Consider the following 19131-nt stretch of genomic DNA (forward strand, 5'->3'; position numbering starts at 1 on the left):
AAATAGTCAAAATACATTAATCATGTCATCATCCTTTATAAGAAATGGAAGATTAATAATAAAAAACTGGTTCGAAATAGAAGATGATCATGAATATGATACATTTCGTGAATATCGTTTAAATACTTCTGATTTAACCATATTTGAATCAATTTATCAACTAAAATTTGTATTAATAATCCATGAATGGAACCAAACTAATATGAAAACATTTATCTGTTATAAATAAATCAGATCTGTAAATCCATGAATCAGATCTGTAAATCCATGAATAAGAAAATTCATAAGAACTTGAAGAATTCCGCAACCTGGTATCAGAGCTTAAATTAAGCAGATTATTAATGTCTGGATTAACTTTAGATATTGAGATTAAAAATTTATTTGATAAAATAATCTTACTAAAAGATTTACGTCAAATAGATCAATTATGGAATAAAATAAAAGATCTCCAAACCTTTTATTTCAAAAATCATAAAAAAGAACATTTTTCAAGCAACTGAAAAATGATAATTCAAATTTCTGAAAACGATGAAATTGAAGACGTACATAACAATATGTTATGAATAAGAACAAACTTTGTTATCGAAATCCGATCAATAAAAACAAAATAATAAAAGTAACAATTTTTACTAAATGGAAAATGTATGAAAATACAAAAATGAATATCTTTAATTTATATTCTCAAAATATAAATTTTGAAATAGAAAATTGTGAAAACAATTTGAAACATCTTAAAAATTGTCAATCTTCAATTGATAGTTTCGAAGATTTTTAGAATTTATTAGAACAGATAGATTCAACAAAAAGACTTTTAATAGCCTTAAGAAAATTAAGAAGTTCTATCATCTGTTAAAATGACAGAAGTAACAATTCCAAATCAAAACAACCCGGTTGATGAATCTGAAGAATCTGAAGAAAACCAAGAGTATAATTTGAATATTATATTCAATCAAAGTAAGTTTGCTGAAATACAGAAAACAGGGTTTTCTAATTCAAAAACAAATCTAATAGACCAACCAGGAATACTAAGTAAGATTTCAAATTTTAGTAATCCCAGAAAAAATTTAATTTATTATTCGATTCGTACAAAAGAACGATCTTGTAAAATAAATAACGAATCAAGGTCTAATACTCTGAAGTTATTAACAACTCAAGATATTAATACCATCATGGCAAAAGCCAGTGAAAAAGAACGATCTGAACTGAAATATGTTCATATCGGAGGAATTGAAATAATAATATCAGCTCACTACCGAGAAGGAATAGATACACCAATTGAAATAACAGTTTGTGACAAAAGAATACGTAATTTCGAGGATTCTATCCTTGGAAAAATTGAAGAAAATTTATGTTACAAAAAGATGAAATTTTGTATTTATCCACAATACAATATATTTCTTTTGATAAAAACATAAATGACGTTTTAACATTAGATTATTACTTTTATAGAAATAATCTTATGTTAACAGGAAACCATCCGATCAATATAAACTATGTTGTCGGTTTAGCAATAAGTAATAATTCTCAAACAGGAATAATTTCAACAAAACCAACTATTTATGTTGAAAGAATGTTTGAAAATATTACAAGAATTGAACACCCTCGAAAAGCATTTATTGAAGAAATAAATCCCTATAAAAGATGGAGTTCAGATGACCTCCAAATCACAAAACAGTCTGTACCAAGAAGATCATTATCATTTGCTAGAAATGATGAAGATATTCTTGATAAGATTGGAACCATGAATCAAAATATTCTTAAAATTAAACAAGCTATTGTTAATGAGTCAACCTCATCGCAATGACGTCCTTAATAAAATTAAAAAAAGATCTAGGAGATTTAGAAAATAATATTAATAAGATCAATCTATCAATACAAGAATTAGAGAAGAATTTCAAAGAATATATTGATTTAGCAACGACTAGATTAATAATTGAACAAGAAAGACATAGTAATGAAATATTAAACTATCTTAAGGAAGTTCTTCCAATAGATAAAGGAAAAAGAAAAATGGAGGAAGAACCACCATTCAAAATTGAATCATGGTATAGAAATCCTCTTAGTTATGGCAAACATAAGTATGGAGATGTTTAGTGAAACCGACTCATCTGATTTTGAACAAATAGGAGTAAATACAGAAGAATTGTATCATTCACATCAGGACTCAGAACAATACAGAGATATGGATATTTCAGAATCAGAATCTGAAGATGATTCTAGACCACGATTAAATCTACGAATAAATGTAGAAGGTAGTGGTGGAAGAGATGATGAAGAATTTAAATATAACAGAGACCAATACTTTGGATCTTATAAAGATGTTAGAGATATTCTTATAGAATCAAAAACATCAGGATTTGTGAAACAGAATATCTTAGATTTAGGTTGTTCAACAGCCAAAGAAAGAAAATCAAAGATAGATCATTGGGCAAATGAACTATCAGTACAAATTCAATTAAAACCATTATTAGACAAAAGTGAGAATATTCAAGTTTTAACTCATGGGATGATAAAAATGACACTGGTAGGAGCAGTAAGAACTTGGGCTGAAAACCTAGTAATTACTAATCTACCACAAGGAATGACATGACATCGATATTTCGATCTATTTGTTGATGCCTTGTACCAAGAATTTTTAGGAGTTTCTAATAATGATGCTAATTTGGTAGCTAAGAATATAGAACAAAATAGAGCAATCTTTATATTAGATAATATTAAATTATGCAATTTATGTTACTTAGAAGAATTTATTTGTGATTATGAAACAAACTATTATCAATTAATAGATGCTGATAAAAAGAAACATTATAAACTAAGTATCTTTAATAAGATACCTAATATACCTATACACAGTAAAGATGAATTCTTAACTAGTCCTTATGCTAAAACTTTAGGAGGAGCTATTAAATTCATCAAAGACATAATAACAAAGAAATGTCATTAAGTAACATTAAATAAAAGAATCTCTAAATCCTACAAACAAAACAATAAACTTTGTTGTGACAAAATGGAATTCACAGTAAAAGAATACGGTTGCAAAACAAACATGTCACACAAATATTTAAAACGACAAAAACAGAATAAATTTAATAAACCTTATAAATCTTTTAATAAGAAATATATTCCCTATAAGAAAAAGAAATTTAAAAAGAATTTCTTCAGAAAACCTTATAAAAAAAAATTTTATAAAAAGTTTGATAACAAAAAACCACTTTGCCCAAAGGGTAAAGGAAAGAATTGCACATGTTGGTTGTGCAACGAAGAAGGACATTATGCGAATGAATGTCCAAAACGAAACGAAAACAAAAATAAAATTAAACTTCTTGAAGAAATATATACTATTGGATTCTATCCCGTAGAAACAATTGAATTTTCATCCGACGATGAAAATATTTATTATCTTGATGAATCAAGTGAATCAGATTTTGAATCCGATTCCACATTTGATAATTCAAGAAATAATAATGATTAAAATAACGACAAGGACATTTTCGAAAAGACAAATATAGAGAATAAATTGAAAGTTATGTTTGATTTAGGGACTTATCTATAAGTTGTCCTTTACATAAATATGAATATTTGATTTCTTTGTGTTCCCGATGATAACCAAAATAATTTCAATATTTATCCACTATTTAATCATATCGTCTAATAATTTTTCTTTATTCACTGTTTTCTTCAGTCGTGATACTTTGACAGTCTTTTTCTCTCTTTTTTGCTTCCTTATAATTATTCCATCTTTATTTTAATTAGATTTCGTAAACTTCTTTATATTAATTTTTATTTTTCAACAAATAACTATAAATTAAAATAATTTTTGGGAAGAATCATATTCTTTGTTTTTCTCGTCAAAACTCAATATCAAATTCAATCATAAACATAATTTTTTTTTTATAAAAATTCAATCACAATCATCGTGCTTAATTTAGAATTTATTTAGAATGAGGATAAAAAAAAACACAAATCCTTTAATCTATCTATATTATCTACAAAATTTGAGGCAAATATAACAATCGATTTATTTAAATCTCAACATCACAAAACATCAAATTACATATCTAACATATAAAAACACTCTATATAATTGATTGTTATTGATGAAGTAGAAATCGAAACTAAAATTACTATATTTCTACTAATTGATAGAATTATTCTATCTTCCTCAATTTAATTAATTATTATATTTCATAAATATGACGTGTCGCTAGTATATATTAAAAATTTCAACTCAAATTCAATTAGATATCATAAAAAATCACATTAAAAAAATTATTAGTAATTTTTATTTTATTTTTTGTAAAGAAAATTATTAGTAATTACTCCAGTAACTATACATGATTGTTTGTCAAATGCGCACGAATGTATAAGATAATTAGATAAACACCCTGTGGCCGCGTCTCCCCACTGCTTCAGCCAACAACCAATCACTAAGCGCCACGTGCTCCGTCGCCACCGCGAGATCTTTCACCGACTGCGATCATCGCTAATCAATCACCACGTGTCTCTGACATACCGCCTGTATCCGGTTACTCTGCGATCATATTACTGCCTGCAGCCGGTAACCCCCCTCCCCAATTGTAGTTCGGTGCATAAACACCATCCAAGGAACCTTGCCTCTCTCTGCAAAAAATTCTGTAAGAATTCTTCATTTTCAGTTTCTGTGTCTTTTCCCGATTTATTATCAATTGAAACTGAACTTTTTGTGATGTTGTACTCCGAGTGATGATTTCTAGTGCAAAGTCCTAACTGTTTTCATCATTGTTATACTGGTGATATTTTTATTTGAGTTTCCAATCCTAGATTCGGCTGATGAGGTTCAACATTGGGCTCACAAATTGCGTAATTTCATGAAGTGAGCGCTTTTTATCAGTTGATTCACTTGGTTAAAGTAAGTTTGATTTTGATCTTTTTTTTTTTTCGAATTGATGTGATTGGCTTGAGATTCTTGTTGCAGTTTGTCGTTAGTGTTTTAGTGGATTTGAATTGTTTTAATTTGTCGTTGATTTAGCTTGTAATTGTTGAAGATTTATGCTTTTCTGCTACTGCACTAAAGTTTTTGTGGAGTTGGGGTAAATTAGGGTTTTTTAGCGTGGTTTGGTGTCTGATTGAATTGGGAACACTTTGCAAGGAATTAGAGTTTCTACAAGTTGAATCGGATTTTGTTGACACTCTTGTATGGGTCGGGTTGCTTGATTTCTCTTTCTATTTTTGCATGACTTCTCGCTTTTGTTTGGTGCTGAATTTTTCTGCCCACATTCTGCAGAATCCAAACGATAATGTTCCAGGTTGTACGAGTTTGAGGTTAAACATAATTGGGTGAGTGGAAAAGTTGATGTTTCAAGAAGTTGTAATATTTTCTGTTGATTCAGATTAAGGACATTATCTCAAGGGATGGTGCTGGGTAATTTAGTTTTACATGGTTTTGTTCTGTACTTTGGGTGTGGTTAGAGTTGTTTGGATCCCAGTGACTAAACTCTGGTGCTTCCAATGGTGCCTTCCCGGATGACCGGAGGAGTGGCACAATCATCGTTGAGCTCAGGAATATTTTTCCAAGGAGATGGCCAGTCCCAGGTTGCTGGGAATTCTCTGCTGAGTTCAAATTTTGTGAACTCGTCTAATTCAGTACATGTACAAGCACGTGCCAACTTGGGTCCTGTTTCTGGGGATATGAGCAGCACAATTTTGAATGGTGTGGCAAGCTCCATACCGAGTGTTGGTGCCAGCTCTCTGGTCACTGATGCGAACTCGGGTCTTCCAGGAGTTCCTCATCTGCAGAGAAGTGCGAGTATCAATACAGAATCTCACATGCGCTTGCCGGCATCACCCATGTCTTTTTCATCCAATAACATTAGCATTTCAGTGTCATCTGTTATGGATGCATCCTCTCTCGCGCAGCAAAGCTCCAATCGAGACCTGGGCTTGCAACAAGGCCAAAGGATTCAGCGGCATCAAGGAGTTTCAATTTCCACGTCTGGTGATCCAAGGATGCCTAATTCCTTCACTCCGGATCCTGCTGCTCTATCTCCACAACAGAAGAAACCTCGTTTAGACATGAAGCAGGAAGATATCATACAACAGCAGGTGCTGCAACAGCTATTGCAGAGTCAGGATATCATGCAGTTACAGAATCCCAATCCTCAGTTACAAGCTTTGATCCAGCAGCAGAAACTAAGGCAGCAACAGCAACAGCTTCTACAAAATATGCCACCAATACAGCGGGCTCAAATATTGCAGCAACACCAGCAGTTGCAGTTAAGACAGCAGCTTCAACAGCAAGGAATGCCGCCCGCATCTGGAATAAATCGCCCTTACGACGGTGGTGTATGCTCACGCCGTCTTATGCAATACCTGTACCATCAGAGACAGAGGCCTTCTGTAAGCACTTTATAGTATTTGACAGTTGGTCACAAGTGCCTGCTTGCCATTTTTTTGAATTATTTTCCCCAAACATTATTCAATGCTCGTATTGTTTGTATAAACGATGAAAATTTTCCTTCTTTAGATCCAATCTTGTATTGCATTGCTCAGCGCACTTTGTCATGATATCATTTTTTTGCCAGGACAATACTATTGCATATTGGAGAAAATTTGTGGCCGAGTATTACTCTCCACGTGCAAGGAAGAGATGGTGCTTGTCTTTATATGATAATGTTGGAAATCATTCACTTGGGGTATTTCCCCAGGCAGCAATGGTAATTGTCTTGGGCCACAGGTTACTTTACTGCACCATACGCCTGGATCCGTTTTGCTGATGAAGAAGCTAATGATGAATCTTTGAGTGCTTGGATTTGATGTGTTTATTCATTCAATTTTTTTGACATTGTCATTTCTTATTGCCTCATTTTCGCAGGATGCATGGCTGTGTGACATATGTGGCTCAAAATCTGGAAAGGGATTTGGTAAGCTTTTTCTCAAACACCCATAAATCACTGTTGTATTGGAGAGATTCTATTTTAAGATTGAGCAAAGTTAGGACAATGTGAAGAGAAATCATTGCACTTCCACCAAAAAAAAAAAAAAGAGAGAGAGAAAGAAAGAAAGAAAAAAATCCTGTGATTTGTTTCGCCATTCCATGGGAAGATTCATATGCTCTTGGTTTTTGTTAATTATGGCGGAAATTTTAGTTAGATGTTCTGAAAAGTAAGAAGGTTATCTATCAGGAACTCAGAGGTTATGCTAAATTATTTTGTTGTCATAGGATTTAACTTTTAATGTTGCCAAAAGGCATGTGAGGGCGTAGAGCAGTAAAATTTATTTCTGAGTGAATTTGTTCAAGTGTAAACGGAGTATGTAATCACAAGATATTAGGATCTGTCCGAGTGAACTTTTCTAGAACTTTGTACAAATGGGCTTTCACCAAGGGAGTCAAACAAGCTTCTAGCGGTTCTTTACCTGAGTTTGAGTAGCTTTGTTCATTTTGCATCCCTAGCTTGTACCTCAATGTTCACATCAGATCTTGTACTGTAACACATTTTCTCTTTTTGCATTTTAACAGAGGCAACTTTTGAAGTGTTCCCTAGACTTAATGAAATCAAATTTGGCAGTGGTGTTATTGACGAGCTCCTATTTTTGGACTTGCCTCGGGAGTGTAGATTCCCGTCAGGCATGATGTTGTTGGAGTATGGAAAGGCGGTTCAAGAAAGTGTGTTCGAGCAACTCCGCGTAGTTCGTGAGGGTCAGCTCCGTATCATGTTCACTCCTGATTTGAAGGTAAGCTGCAATAAACTAATTCAGTCAAAACAACCGCCGGATGATAGTCATAGATGTCGTAACACTTGCATCCCCACACCTTCTTCAGATATTATCTTGGGAATTTTGTGCACGGCGTCATGAAGAACTTCTTCCTCGTAAATTGGTTGCACCACAGGTAAAATTGTGCTTCACTGTTATGGTTCTTTTTCGCTGCATATAAAGGTGAAATTGAAGATACGGTGAAAAAAATGGAACAGGATCTACACATGAGGAGTACATCAAGCATATTAATGAAGTTTGTAGAAATTTCTCATTACTAATAAATGGTACTTTTACTGCAGGTAAATCAATTGTTGCAGGTTGCACAAAAATGTCACAGTACTATATCTGAGAGTGGATCCGGTGGAGTCTCTCAGTCAGATATCCAAGCAAACAGTGCCATGTGAGTTGAAAATCTGTTACCCTAGTGGTGTGGATTTTATTTTGGGTTTTTCTCTCTTCACATTTAATAACGGATTTCGTTTTATTTTCATGCTTTAGTGCATTTTTTTTTTATGTTTTTACATAAACAAGAAGAAACTTGTGTAAAAGTCCAACAAGCATCCATTTTAAAAAGTGTGTCAAATTTGTGGTTATTTTTCCTTCTATTAATTTTATAGCTATTGCTGTCGCAGGGTTGTCACAGCTAGACGTCAGCTTGCTAGAAGCTTGGAGTTGCAGTCGCTAAATGACTTGGGATTTTCCAAAAGATACGTGCGGTGCTTGCAGGTATGTCTCAATTGTTGACCTTTGTATGAGCCTTTCAATGTTTACCTGTTGGTGTTTTTGAGCTTTCTCAATTTTTCATGTTAACAGATAGCTGAGGTAGTCAACAGCATGAAAGACCTGATGGATTTCTGCAGTGTACAAAAAGTTGGGCCTACTGGTAACTAACCTTATCTAGCAATGTTGCCTAATTGGTTGTTCACTTCTTGGTTAGGTAATTTGGGTGGAGACTCCATCACATTCTCCAACATCTATCCAAATTACACAATTTGGAAAATAGAAATGCTGCTACTCTTCTGAAAGTTAGAAAATTTTTACATTTTGGTTAATTATTATACGACAGGTAAAGATATATGTTTAACACTACCTCTCCTCCAAGTATGCCACAATATCTCCCGCACCTGACTACTTTCCATGTAGTGTTGATTTATTGGAGGAAATATGTTTAATTTGGATGCAAGATGGGGAAGGGTCGCTGTAGAACACAATGGAGCGTGAAAGTGTGAGATTAAATAATCGGATTTTCTAGCATTTTGGGTCAAATATTTTTGGAAAAAAAAAAAGTATGGTCGAAAAATAAGTTACAAATAGGGGTGGGTTTTCGGTATAGCGTATCAAAAATATTGGTATGAAAAAATTCATACTGGTACGATATCGAAATTCTGAAATTTTGGTATTGAAAAAATTCATACTGATTCCGTATAGATACCGAAAAAAAATTCGATATATACCATAAAAATGTCTATATATCGAAAAAATTTCAGTACGGTATCTCGAAAAGTTGGTATTTTGGCTAGGTATCTCAGCCCTAGTTACAAACGTAACCTAATGTGCAAACCCAGCTTGCATGTGCTGTGGGCGTTCCCGTAGATGTAGAATAAATACATCAACTTAGTGCAAAGATGTTAGTTGTTTGAACTTCATACAACATAATCTGTCTCCATGATTTCCTCAAATAAAGTGCATGTAAATTGCCTTGACACCCATGTGACTTTTATGATGGAGCTCAAAACCATAATCTAATCTGCAGATGGGTTGAAAAACATACCAAGACATATCAAGCCAGCCAATGTCCAGATGCAAAATGCACAAGCAATGGAGCAGATGAGAAGTATCCAAGGTCCGCCAGCTGATCCCAACATGCTCAACAAGTTAATGGCAATTCATCCTTCTCTCAGTAGCCAAATGAATAATAATACCCCACGTGCAGTAGTTAGACAAGAAGCTTTGAGCAGCTCAGCACAGGCTACTACTGCATTGAGTAACTGCCCGACTTTACTGACCAGAGAGAACTCAACTAACTCAAACCATAATTATGTTCATCTGGAGGCATCTTCTCCTTTTAGTACCGCCAGCCAACCTCCATCTTCAATAACTCCCGCATCTTCTGGTATTTTGCCCAGAGCCTTGCAGATTCCGCCAGTTGGTGGCTTTTCGAGTTGCCGTTTACCACAACAACAAGTGCACCAGCATTCATCAGGTGGGAATGTCTTGCAACAGCATATGATCCAGCAATTGCTGCAAGATATGAGCAACAAGAATAGTGGGGGAGCCGTTCCACAGCAGTCCCTTTCTGTCCATAATAATTCAGGCGGGAATCCGGATGCCCGGGAGTTCAGGAATAGCGACTCACCAGCAGTGAGTGGGCCAAGGAATGTTGTCGGCCAGCAGCCACCAAGCAGAAGCGACAGTTTCAAAGCTACTGCAAATGGTGAGTCTTCTGCACCCACCGGCACTTTTGAATTCGGCCAAAAACCATCAGATTTGCAACAGAATCTTCATCTTTCTGATGAGTTGGTTAATGATATCGCCCATGAGTACATCGAAAATGGGTTTTTTAGTAATGATTTCGATGACAATATGAACTTCAGCTGGAAACCGTGACCCGACTTACTTTGTTGTGTCGTAAGCTTGCATTATTAGGGTGTTCCACTTGGGGTGGTCTTTGTACAGGCTGTTGCAATTTCCTTTATTATTATTTTTTTTTCCCATTTTATTTTCAAACATTTGGAACTTGTGATGTTTGGTAGTGCAATGTTCCTGTTTGTTTGTTGAAATTGTGTTATCCACATCCAAAATTTCTTCTCAAGTGTAATTTATGGAAATGAGTTTTGAAAATTATTTTTAATTTGGTGTATTTGCTTGGCCCAATGATTGAAGAAGTGTGTGAGTTGTGTAATGCCCAATTTCTTGCACATCTTCATTGTTTGTTTTTGACAGAAGTTTCCACAGGAAAGGGATGCATGATTCTTTGTTCAATCAATTCGACTCGTTTCAAATCAAATTCATCGATCCAATTTGGAACCTTTGAATATATATTTTTGAAAGCTTGATTAATAATTTTAAAACATAAAAAATTGTCAAACTTGCAGCCTTTATGCCATGAAACAAACCATTTGACATCATGTAATCTATACTAAAAAAATTGATAAAAATACATATGTATATATGGATATAGATATATATTCTCAGACCAAAATTATCCAATCTCTGTGCATGGGGATCCAACACTGGGACAAATGAACACACAATCCAAGCAAAGGCCGCCTTTAGTATGCGTGCAATCAATCTGCGTCATCGAAAACCTAAGCTTCGTGAGAGAGTGTGAATTCTCGACCACAAAATCTCCAACATGATGGTAACTCCATTTCCCTTCTTCTTCCAAGAAACACTGCGATTTTGCATGGTGCCCGTTCGATGATGCTACTTGGAATTGCACTGGTTTTATGTTCCAGCCATGAATCTTTTCTGCATTGTTGCACATTAATCTTCGGCTGCCGACGAGCCGTTTCGAGGGTCGACCGAGTTGTAATCGGAAGAACAGGCTGTATGTGCCTTTGGGGAATTCTAGGTCCAAGTTGCCCTCTACTTCTAGCCACCATATTTGTTGGAGATAAGCCACTGTATGGAACCTGTTACTCAAAAATATTTGAGAATTAATGAAATGCATGTTATTTGGTTTCTTTGGAAAACAAAAACAAAATATTACGTGATAGTCACAAATTATAGAAGATTTTATACTTTGCTATACAATATGATCGAGTTAATATTATGAGACTGATGTATAAAGTAAGTCATGATTATTATCTAGAAAACACGAGAATGAATTTTCAGAAAGTGACGAAATTAAATAAAAAATGAGTTTTTTGTTTTTCACGATGGAAATCCAAACATGGTCCACAATTAAAGTTAGACGTTGAAATGCAATGGCCGGAGCAAGAAATATGGACATCAATCATATCATACATGTCGAATTCTCGAAATTAATCATGGGACCAATATTATATAAAACAGATTATTGATATATACAGATCGAATAGGACCATATATATATGAGCTAAATAATCATGCAACGCACATTTATATATATTCATTTTCCATATCATGTACTTATTATCGATTAATTGATTATTGAATCATATAATATAACACGACTAAATCACCTGTTTACATGTAATTAATCACACTACATGAATTACCTAAAAATATCAACTTATTTATCGCTCATATTATACATTAACATCCTTTAATCATTTCATACATTATCGTATAGCTATCATGGAAAATATTACAAAGAAAAATTCTGACCTGGATTCATCGGTGGAGACATGACTCCAATATCTACGATCATCAATGCCAGTGATTTTCAAGCCCTTCCAAGAAATAGCAACGCAGATTCCTCTTCTCCTATTGTCCAACCAAATCTCCTGCGTATTTTATTTATATTAGTTAATTAAAACCCATAATAATTAATCCCCGGTACTAAAAAAAGAAGAAAAAAAAAAAGGAGAGATTTCACATCCTTGTGAAATATTTAGAACTTGAATTTATTTTCGTACACATGCACCATATTTAACCTATATTTTTCGTTGAAAAATCTAAAAACCATTATATATATTTTCGAGTGAATGCGAAATGGTAGCCAAGAGATAATGGTTATAAAAATCACATGGATTTATCGATTTCTTTTCGTTTGTAATTATTGATTTTTATCAAATTATTTTAGTTTTTACAAAAAACTTATGTGAAAATTTATCTCTTCTCTTGATAATTAAATGGATGTCCGATTCTATCTTTATCATTCTTTCAATATATTTATTTAATTATTAAGGGGTAAAAAATTAGATTAATTATTAAAAAATTCTCACACTTTCCCACTATCCAATTATCCTAGGTCCTAATTAATTACAACGATCTCGCTACCCATGAAAAAATTATAAATTAATTCAAACTAACAAAACATATTTTATGCACGTAGTATAATAGTATAAATTCGATTCTTAATTCCCACGTATTTCATCAGTTCAAGAAAATTAGCAATATTATATTTAGTTATGTGAAATTATCCACTACGATAGATAATCTACATATGTATACATGCGAATACCGTAATAGTATGGCTCAAAAAAAAAAATACCGTAATAGTATAATATAATATTTCTAATCAATTTTTTCGATAATAAGCTACATGAAATTATGTCGTGATCCAACAACTAGTCCAGCCATCCTAGTAACTCCACTAATTTGACCCACAAAAATGATTTCTTCAACATGCATATCACATTGCTAATATCATATATCATATCCTAGCTTGTGAACATATATATATATATATATATATATATATATATATATATATATATATATATATATTTTGAGCCCAAAATCAGAATCGTATAGTTTAAAATTTTACAATATTCCTCTCGGCAGTAGTATAGTACTGTCGGTAGAAATAATTAATTAATTTCTTACCTCTATATATGTATATTTTAGGAAATGTTTACAAATACTTAAAAAATGATTATTGAACTTTTTTATATATATAAAGTTTCAAGATTTTGTAATAAAACCAAGTCCATATTAATCATTTTTTAAAAAAAGGAAAAAAAAAATATTTAGAGACACTTTCTTACTATTACATACTGTACCTGTGTACAATAATATTACTAAATATGATATATGACTATATATTTGGAACAAACAAAAAAAAACGTTGACAATATAATTGGAGACTATATATTTGGAACAAACAAAAAAAAAACGTTGAGAATATAATTGAAACGGAGGGAGTATATGTTTAAAACAAATGGAAAATGTATATATATGTAGAGGAAATACAATACAATAATAAATGTTTGCGTTGCGTACTTTGGTGTCAGCATCAAAGCGAGAGGGAATACTCAAGGTGGCGTAAATCTCCTTTTTAGAGCAGAAATATTTCTCCTTATTCTTCAAAAGAATCCGATGATTTTCAGGCAACTTAGGTTCCCACACAGTATCAGACAAAGAAGCTCGGAGAAATGCTTTGTTCAGACACGAAAATTTGCAGATTTCTGAAGCATCTAAACGTGACAGAATCAAAGCGATACAGTTCTCTGGTATGTCCCCCAGACCATTCATATTTTCCGGGCCTGAAAAACCAGCCCCCATTCAATAATATTCCTGATCAATATTTTGATCAAGAAATTAATTAACCCCGATCGAAAAGATTCGAGAAAATTATGAAACAGAATGCAATAAATGAAATTAACAACTTTGAAGAATTCAAGAAAGTGGGGATCGAGGATTTCTGTGTAGTGGAGAAGAGATCTTTTGGTGTGGATAGAGGAAATATATATATATATGGAAATTAAATGCATTTGTTTATGGCACAACCAATCAGCAAATTTTTTCTCTTGTATATATTATATAATAAATTTATTTGATGTATGTATGTTGTTTCTAACGAAATATACGATTTTAACCTCGTGATTTTAAGAAAAATATATTGTTTCATAAATGGACAAAATTGGGAAAACTTGGAATAAAATTAAGGTCGAGTGTGATTGGACTTGTCACATGCATAAATAGAATAGGGGGCAAAATGTGAAGGAATAATAAATATGGGAAACAAAAAGCAGTAAATTGACTTTAAATCCTACGTTCAAACCTAACTTAATTTCCCTATAGTCCATGTCAAACAAAACACTCCCTAGTTCCACCTGTTTTTTTGAAATTAAGTACAAAAACATTGAAAATATTATACTAATACATGATATATTTGAGTACTAATTGTTTAAGATCTGATACTAGCGTACTAATATATGATTTTTTTTTAGCACTCAAACATACATACAAATATTGGTATTAATGACACATTTGCATTTTTTGGATGAAAATCGGTACAAAATATTAAAAATATGGTACTAATATATGATATTTGAGTACTAACTGTTTTAAATCTGATAGTAATATATGATATTTGAGTACCCAAACATTTGCTGTAAGTGCATGATACTAATAAAATTGTTCAAATTTTATTCTCAAAATTTATATTTTGTACCCGATCTAAACCAATTAATGCTCAAATATTATATATTAATAATATATTTTTAATTTTTGTACTGATTTTCACTCGTAAAAAATATGTGAGCCCTAGGAGTGTAAACATTTTTTTTAAAATCAGGAAGTACAAAAACATATTATATCTGACAGATACCGAATGCAAAATTCTATTGTAGAGATCATTTAAAGCCAATTTACCCAACAAAAAGTTAACCTATAGAGTGAACTTTACGCAGTAGGCATTTGTTAAATATTGCTTCATGACAATGTCGATCTCCTTTTTAATTAATTAATCAAAGGAAATTTACTTTATACTAAGATGATTAATTTTTTATAATTTTATTTGTTTTCATTAATATGGTATTATACATGTCAAAGTATGTCAATGCTGCAGTATCAACATATTAGAAAAAAATGACTCATTAAAACGCAAGAAAAATTAGCAAATATAACATTAACATCAAATTTTAACAACATAGAAAGCCAAAATCGTAAAATAGCAAATATGTGAAATCAAAATTTTTATTTCGCCTAGTTATGTCGACATATAAATTTTGACTAAGAAAATATAAGAAGCATCATGTGATATTTAATTTGGAGTCACAATCATGGTTTGCTGATTTTACACCGCATGTCTAGTGGCCAATCGATATATGTTAAAACGTTTGGTACTGTATATAAAATATATAATATGATATAATACACATTCTTACGACTTCTTCGATATTAGCCTCTGTGGTCCTAGAAACAAATTTAATAAAATATATATCCAAATAAAGTAACTGCGATGTGGATTTTTTATGGCCTTATAAAATTTGTTAAACCCCTTCGAGTTCTTAAAGATATATTCCATGTTTAGATTATACTAATTAATCGTTTTTTATTTGTTTATTTGTTTGTTTGTTTTAACTATGGAATCTATACAATCGTTACTTTATGATATATTGTGTAAATTCTTGGACTGATGTAACGGTCTTTTTTGTGATTTTTTCGTATGAGAAGGTGAGTTTAGTTTTGACCTATTAAGATTTATTTTTGAAGATTTTTCATCAAAGAACGTGTTTTTTTGCCTTAACCTATTATCAAAGAACATAAATGATCTAACTACGGTTTTTAAAAATCTAATAATAATTATAGCCCATCTATTTTATATATAGTATATTTTAATCACTTGTCAAAAAGTTTATGGCAAAATATTCCTTTGCGTGAGTTCTAGGAAAAAGAAAGTGAAAAAAATAAATTTATTTCACATAGTTTATTATGACGTAATTCTTGTTTGCTTGGGGGAGGCATGATCTGGTCTATTAAATCATATAATTTTATTTGAAATCCACACTGAATCAGATACTTGAGAATGGATATCGAAGTTTTATGCTCTTTTTTATACACTAGTAAATGTCACGTACAACGAAACACTTTTTATTATTGATAAATATTGTTAAATAAATGAGTTGAGATGAGAAGAGAAGAGATAAACATGCAATTAGTTAATAATCTTCATGATATTTTAGTAAATATTAAATTCAAAGTAATATGATATTTACAACATTTTTTTATAAAATGAATGTGAAAAATCTTTATTTAAAGAGTTTATATGTTACAAGTTTAATTGAATTTATAGACGTTATTGTAAATAATGATTGTAGCAAATACTATAATTTTGTATAAATTAGACATTGAGAAAAATATATAATTTGATGTCATGAAATATTTAATAAATAAAATTTAAGAAAAAAAATATAACAAAAAATACATAGTGTTGAAAAATTATTTTATCACTACTGTTTTTGAAAAAATAATATAATAATACAGATAATGCATTCTAAACTTTAAATTAAATTACACCGTTTTTTCTTTTTTTACATAACCATTTTTTCTTCTTTCACGATTTTTTCGTTTGTCATCCATTATTTATTCTTTAAAAAATAATTTTCTCATCTTTTTCGATAATAATTCTTGTGATGTTTTCTCTATCAATTATTTTTATTTTTATATCTTTATTCTTTGATTCTTTTGTTGGATCATGCTAAAATAATTCTTTGCAAGAGTATAAATAATTTCATTGTCTCCAACCTCCATTCTTGTGGTATGATCTTCTATTACTTGTAAGTCAATATCGTTAATAATCAATGTGCTATTGAACGGTTTTTTTATTTTTAATTTCATGCTAAGTTGTCCGAAATCTACTATTGCAATAATTTTTGTTGCTAAATTTTTGCTCGAATTTTGAATGCTTTTGATTAAAAATGTTAACATTTCGTCTTGTATTTCAACCGTCTTATCTATTTTGAGAATAAATGTATATATATTTTTATTTAATGTCTCTAAATCTTGTAATATATTGAAGCGATGTTGTCCTATAAATAAAAAAGATTTTATTAATAATTTGTAACAATATACAGGACCGAACGCTTGCTGCTTTACCAAAAGCTATAACTGGTGGTAATAATACAACTCAAATCTTTTAAACCGCACATCAGCCAAGCGTCATGATTCGATTGTTTTACCCAGCAAGGACAATTATTGCACTCAACAATCTTCATTGCACTCATTGTACTCAATGAAAATCAAACTCATAAACTTAGCTATGATACCAATTGTAGGACCAATCGCTTGTCACTTTACCAAAAGCTTACAGTTTTAATTTTCATCACTTACAGTCATCGTTAATTCCTTATTATATAGCTATATATATTAACAGTTTAAAATAATATATTATCAATAACTCATGTTAGGCTATAGATATAATGATTAATATAGTTTTATTTTGGCACAATATTGATATTGATTCTTATGCAATTATTAACTCGAGTTTTCATCATTTGGTTGATTAATATTGAGCAAATATGACATGTTTGGTATCATGCATTTGTTTTATTTTCTTTCTTCTGTATTTATGCTCTGAATCGATATGATTTATTATGTATCTGCTAATAAGTGAGATATGTTAATCAAATTAAATAAAATATTCATTTTGTAATGTTCTAATTTATGTGTTAATTACTTGTCTTACGAGTATTGATAATAATAATAATAATAATAATAATAATAATAATAATAATAATAATAATAATAATAATAATAATAATAATAATAATAATAATCATCATAATAATAATAATAATAATAATAATAATAATAATAATGCATTCTAAACCTTAATTTAAATTATTAATAAATATTTTTTCCTCTATATGTCTAAACCTTAATTTAAATTATTAATAAATATTTTTTCCTCTATATGTTGAATTTTTATCTCTTTTACGAATTTTTTTTCCATTTATCATGTATTATTTTTTCTCTATGAAAAAATCAATATTCTTATCATTTTTATTAATAGAAATTTATATGGTAGGTCTAGCCAAACATGAAGACTCATCCGGACCTGTTTGTGAACACGTTTGGGTGAGTCTAAACTCGTCTCTTCGGGGCGGGTTTAATACTAAGCTAAGTTTAGACCTCGTCCATTATCATCTCTTTATTTAAGTGTTGTTGTTCTTTAAATAAAATATATTTTATAATAATTGGTAATATATATATATATACTATTTGAAAGAAAACTATTACATGTTTAGTTATGGAATCAATATAATATTTAACATTGCAATTAATAAAAAAATTTGCAATATTTTTGAACAATATAAACCTCGTGTTTCAATATAATTAACAATTTAGAATAATACATTATCAATAATTCATGTAAGCTTATAAAGATAGTATTTAATGTAGTTTTATTTTGTCACAATGTTGATATTGAAACATATGCAATTATTACAGTTAGTGTTTTTTATTGTTTTCTTGATTAATTTTGAGCAATTATAGTTTGTTCGTATATTGAATTCGTCTTATTTTCTACCTCATGTATGCATTCTTTCAAGCAATATTATTTATTTTGTATTTGTTAATATGTGAGATAAGTTAATTAAATTAAATATTTATTTTTTAATTTTTTATCTTTTGTGTTGATTATTTATTTTGTGACTATTGATTTATGGAAAACAAATGTAATATGAACAATGCATTGTAAACCTTAATTTAAATTATTGCGCAATTATTTTTTTCTTTTATATTTTGAATTTTTCTCTCTCATGACTTTTTTTTTTCATTTATCATACGTTTTTTATTTCTCTGTGAAAGAATAAATTATTAACTCAAGTTCTCATCATTTGGTTGATTAATATTGAGCAAGTATGATATGTTTGGTACCATGCATTTATTTTTTTTTCTTTCTTATGTATGTATGCTTTGAATCGATATGATTTATTATGTATTTGATAATAAGTGATATATGTTAATCAAATTAAATTAAATATTTATTTTGTAATGTTTTAATTTATGTGTTAATTACTT

The 19131-nt window shown here is 30.7% G+C and overlaps 2 protein-coding genes across 4 annotated transcripts; one reads left to right on the forward strand and one right to left on the reverse strand.

The window, feature by feature from the left end:
* Window positions 1-4396: 4396 nt before the first annotated feature.
* Window positions 4397-10572, forward strand: LOC140871323 (probable transcriptional regulator SLK2). 3 transcript variants are annotated; one of them, XM_073273784.1, is made up of 11 exons: window positions 4397-4888; window positions 5264-5316; window positions 5449-6375; window positions 6561-6692; window positions 6851-6899; window positions 7496-7710; window positions 7799-7867; window positions 8034-8134; window positions 8367-8460; window positions 8548-8617; window positions 9488-10572. In XM_073273784.1, the coding sequence occupies exons 3-11, from the start codon at window positions 5488-5490 to the stop codon at window positions 10339-10341; spliced, it is 2472 nt and encodes an 823-aa protein (XP_073129885.1). In that variant the 5' UTR covers window positions 4397-4888; window positions 5264-5316; window positions 5449-5487; the 3' UTR covers window positions 10342-10572. The 3 variants fall into 3 exon arrangements, with proteins under 3 accessions (XP_073129885.1, XP_073129884.1, XP_073129883.1); XM_073273783.1 differs by having other exon boundaries at window positions 4397-4634; window positions 4801-4888; window positions 5264-6375; XM_073273782.1 differs by having other exon boundaries at window positions 5264-6375.
* Window positions 10573-10769: 197 nt separating this feature from the next.
* On the reverse strand, window positions 10770-14154 carry LOC140871324 (F-box protein PP2-A12). The gene is made up of 3 exons (XM_073273785.1): window positions 13606-14154; window positions 12046-12164; window positions 10770-11369 (listed from the first exon to the last, which is right to left on the reverse strand). Exons 1-3 carry the CDS (start codon window positions 13885-13887, stop codon window positions 10937-10939), a joined length of 834 nt encoding a protein of 277 aa, XP_073129886.1. The 5' UTR covers window positions 13888-14154; the 3' UTR covers window positions 10770-10936.
* Between the last annotated feature and the right edge of the window lie 4977 nt (window positions 14155-19131).

Source organism: Henckelia pumila, unplaced genomic scaffold (assembly GCF_033568475.1).
Source record: "Henckelia pumila isolate YLH828 unplaced genomic scaffold, ASM3356847v2 CTG_461:::fragment_3, whole genome shotgun sequence".
NCBI classification, from domain to species: Eukaryota; Viridiplantae; Streptophyta; class Magnoliopsida; order Lamiales; family Gesneriaceae; genus Henckelia; species Henckelia pumila.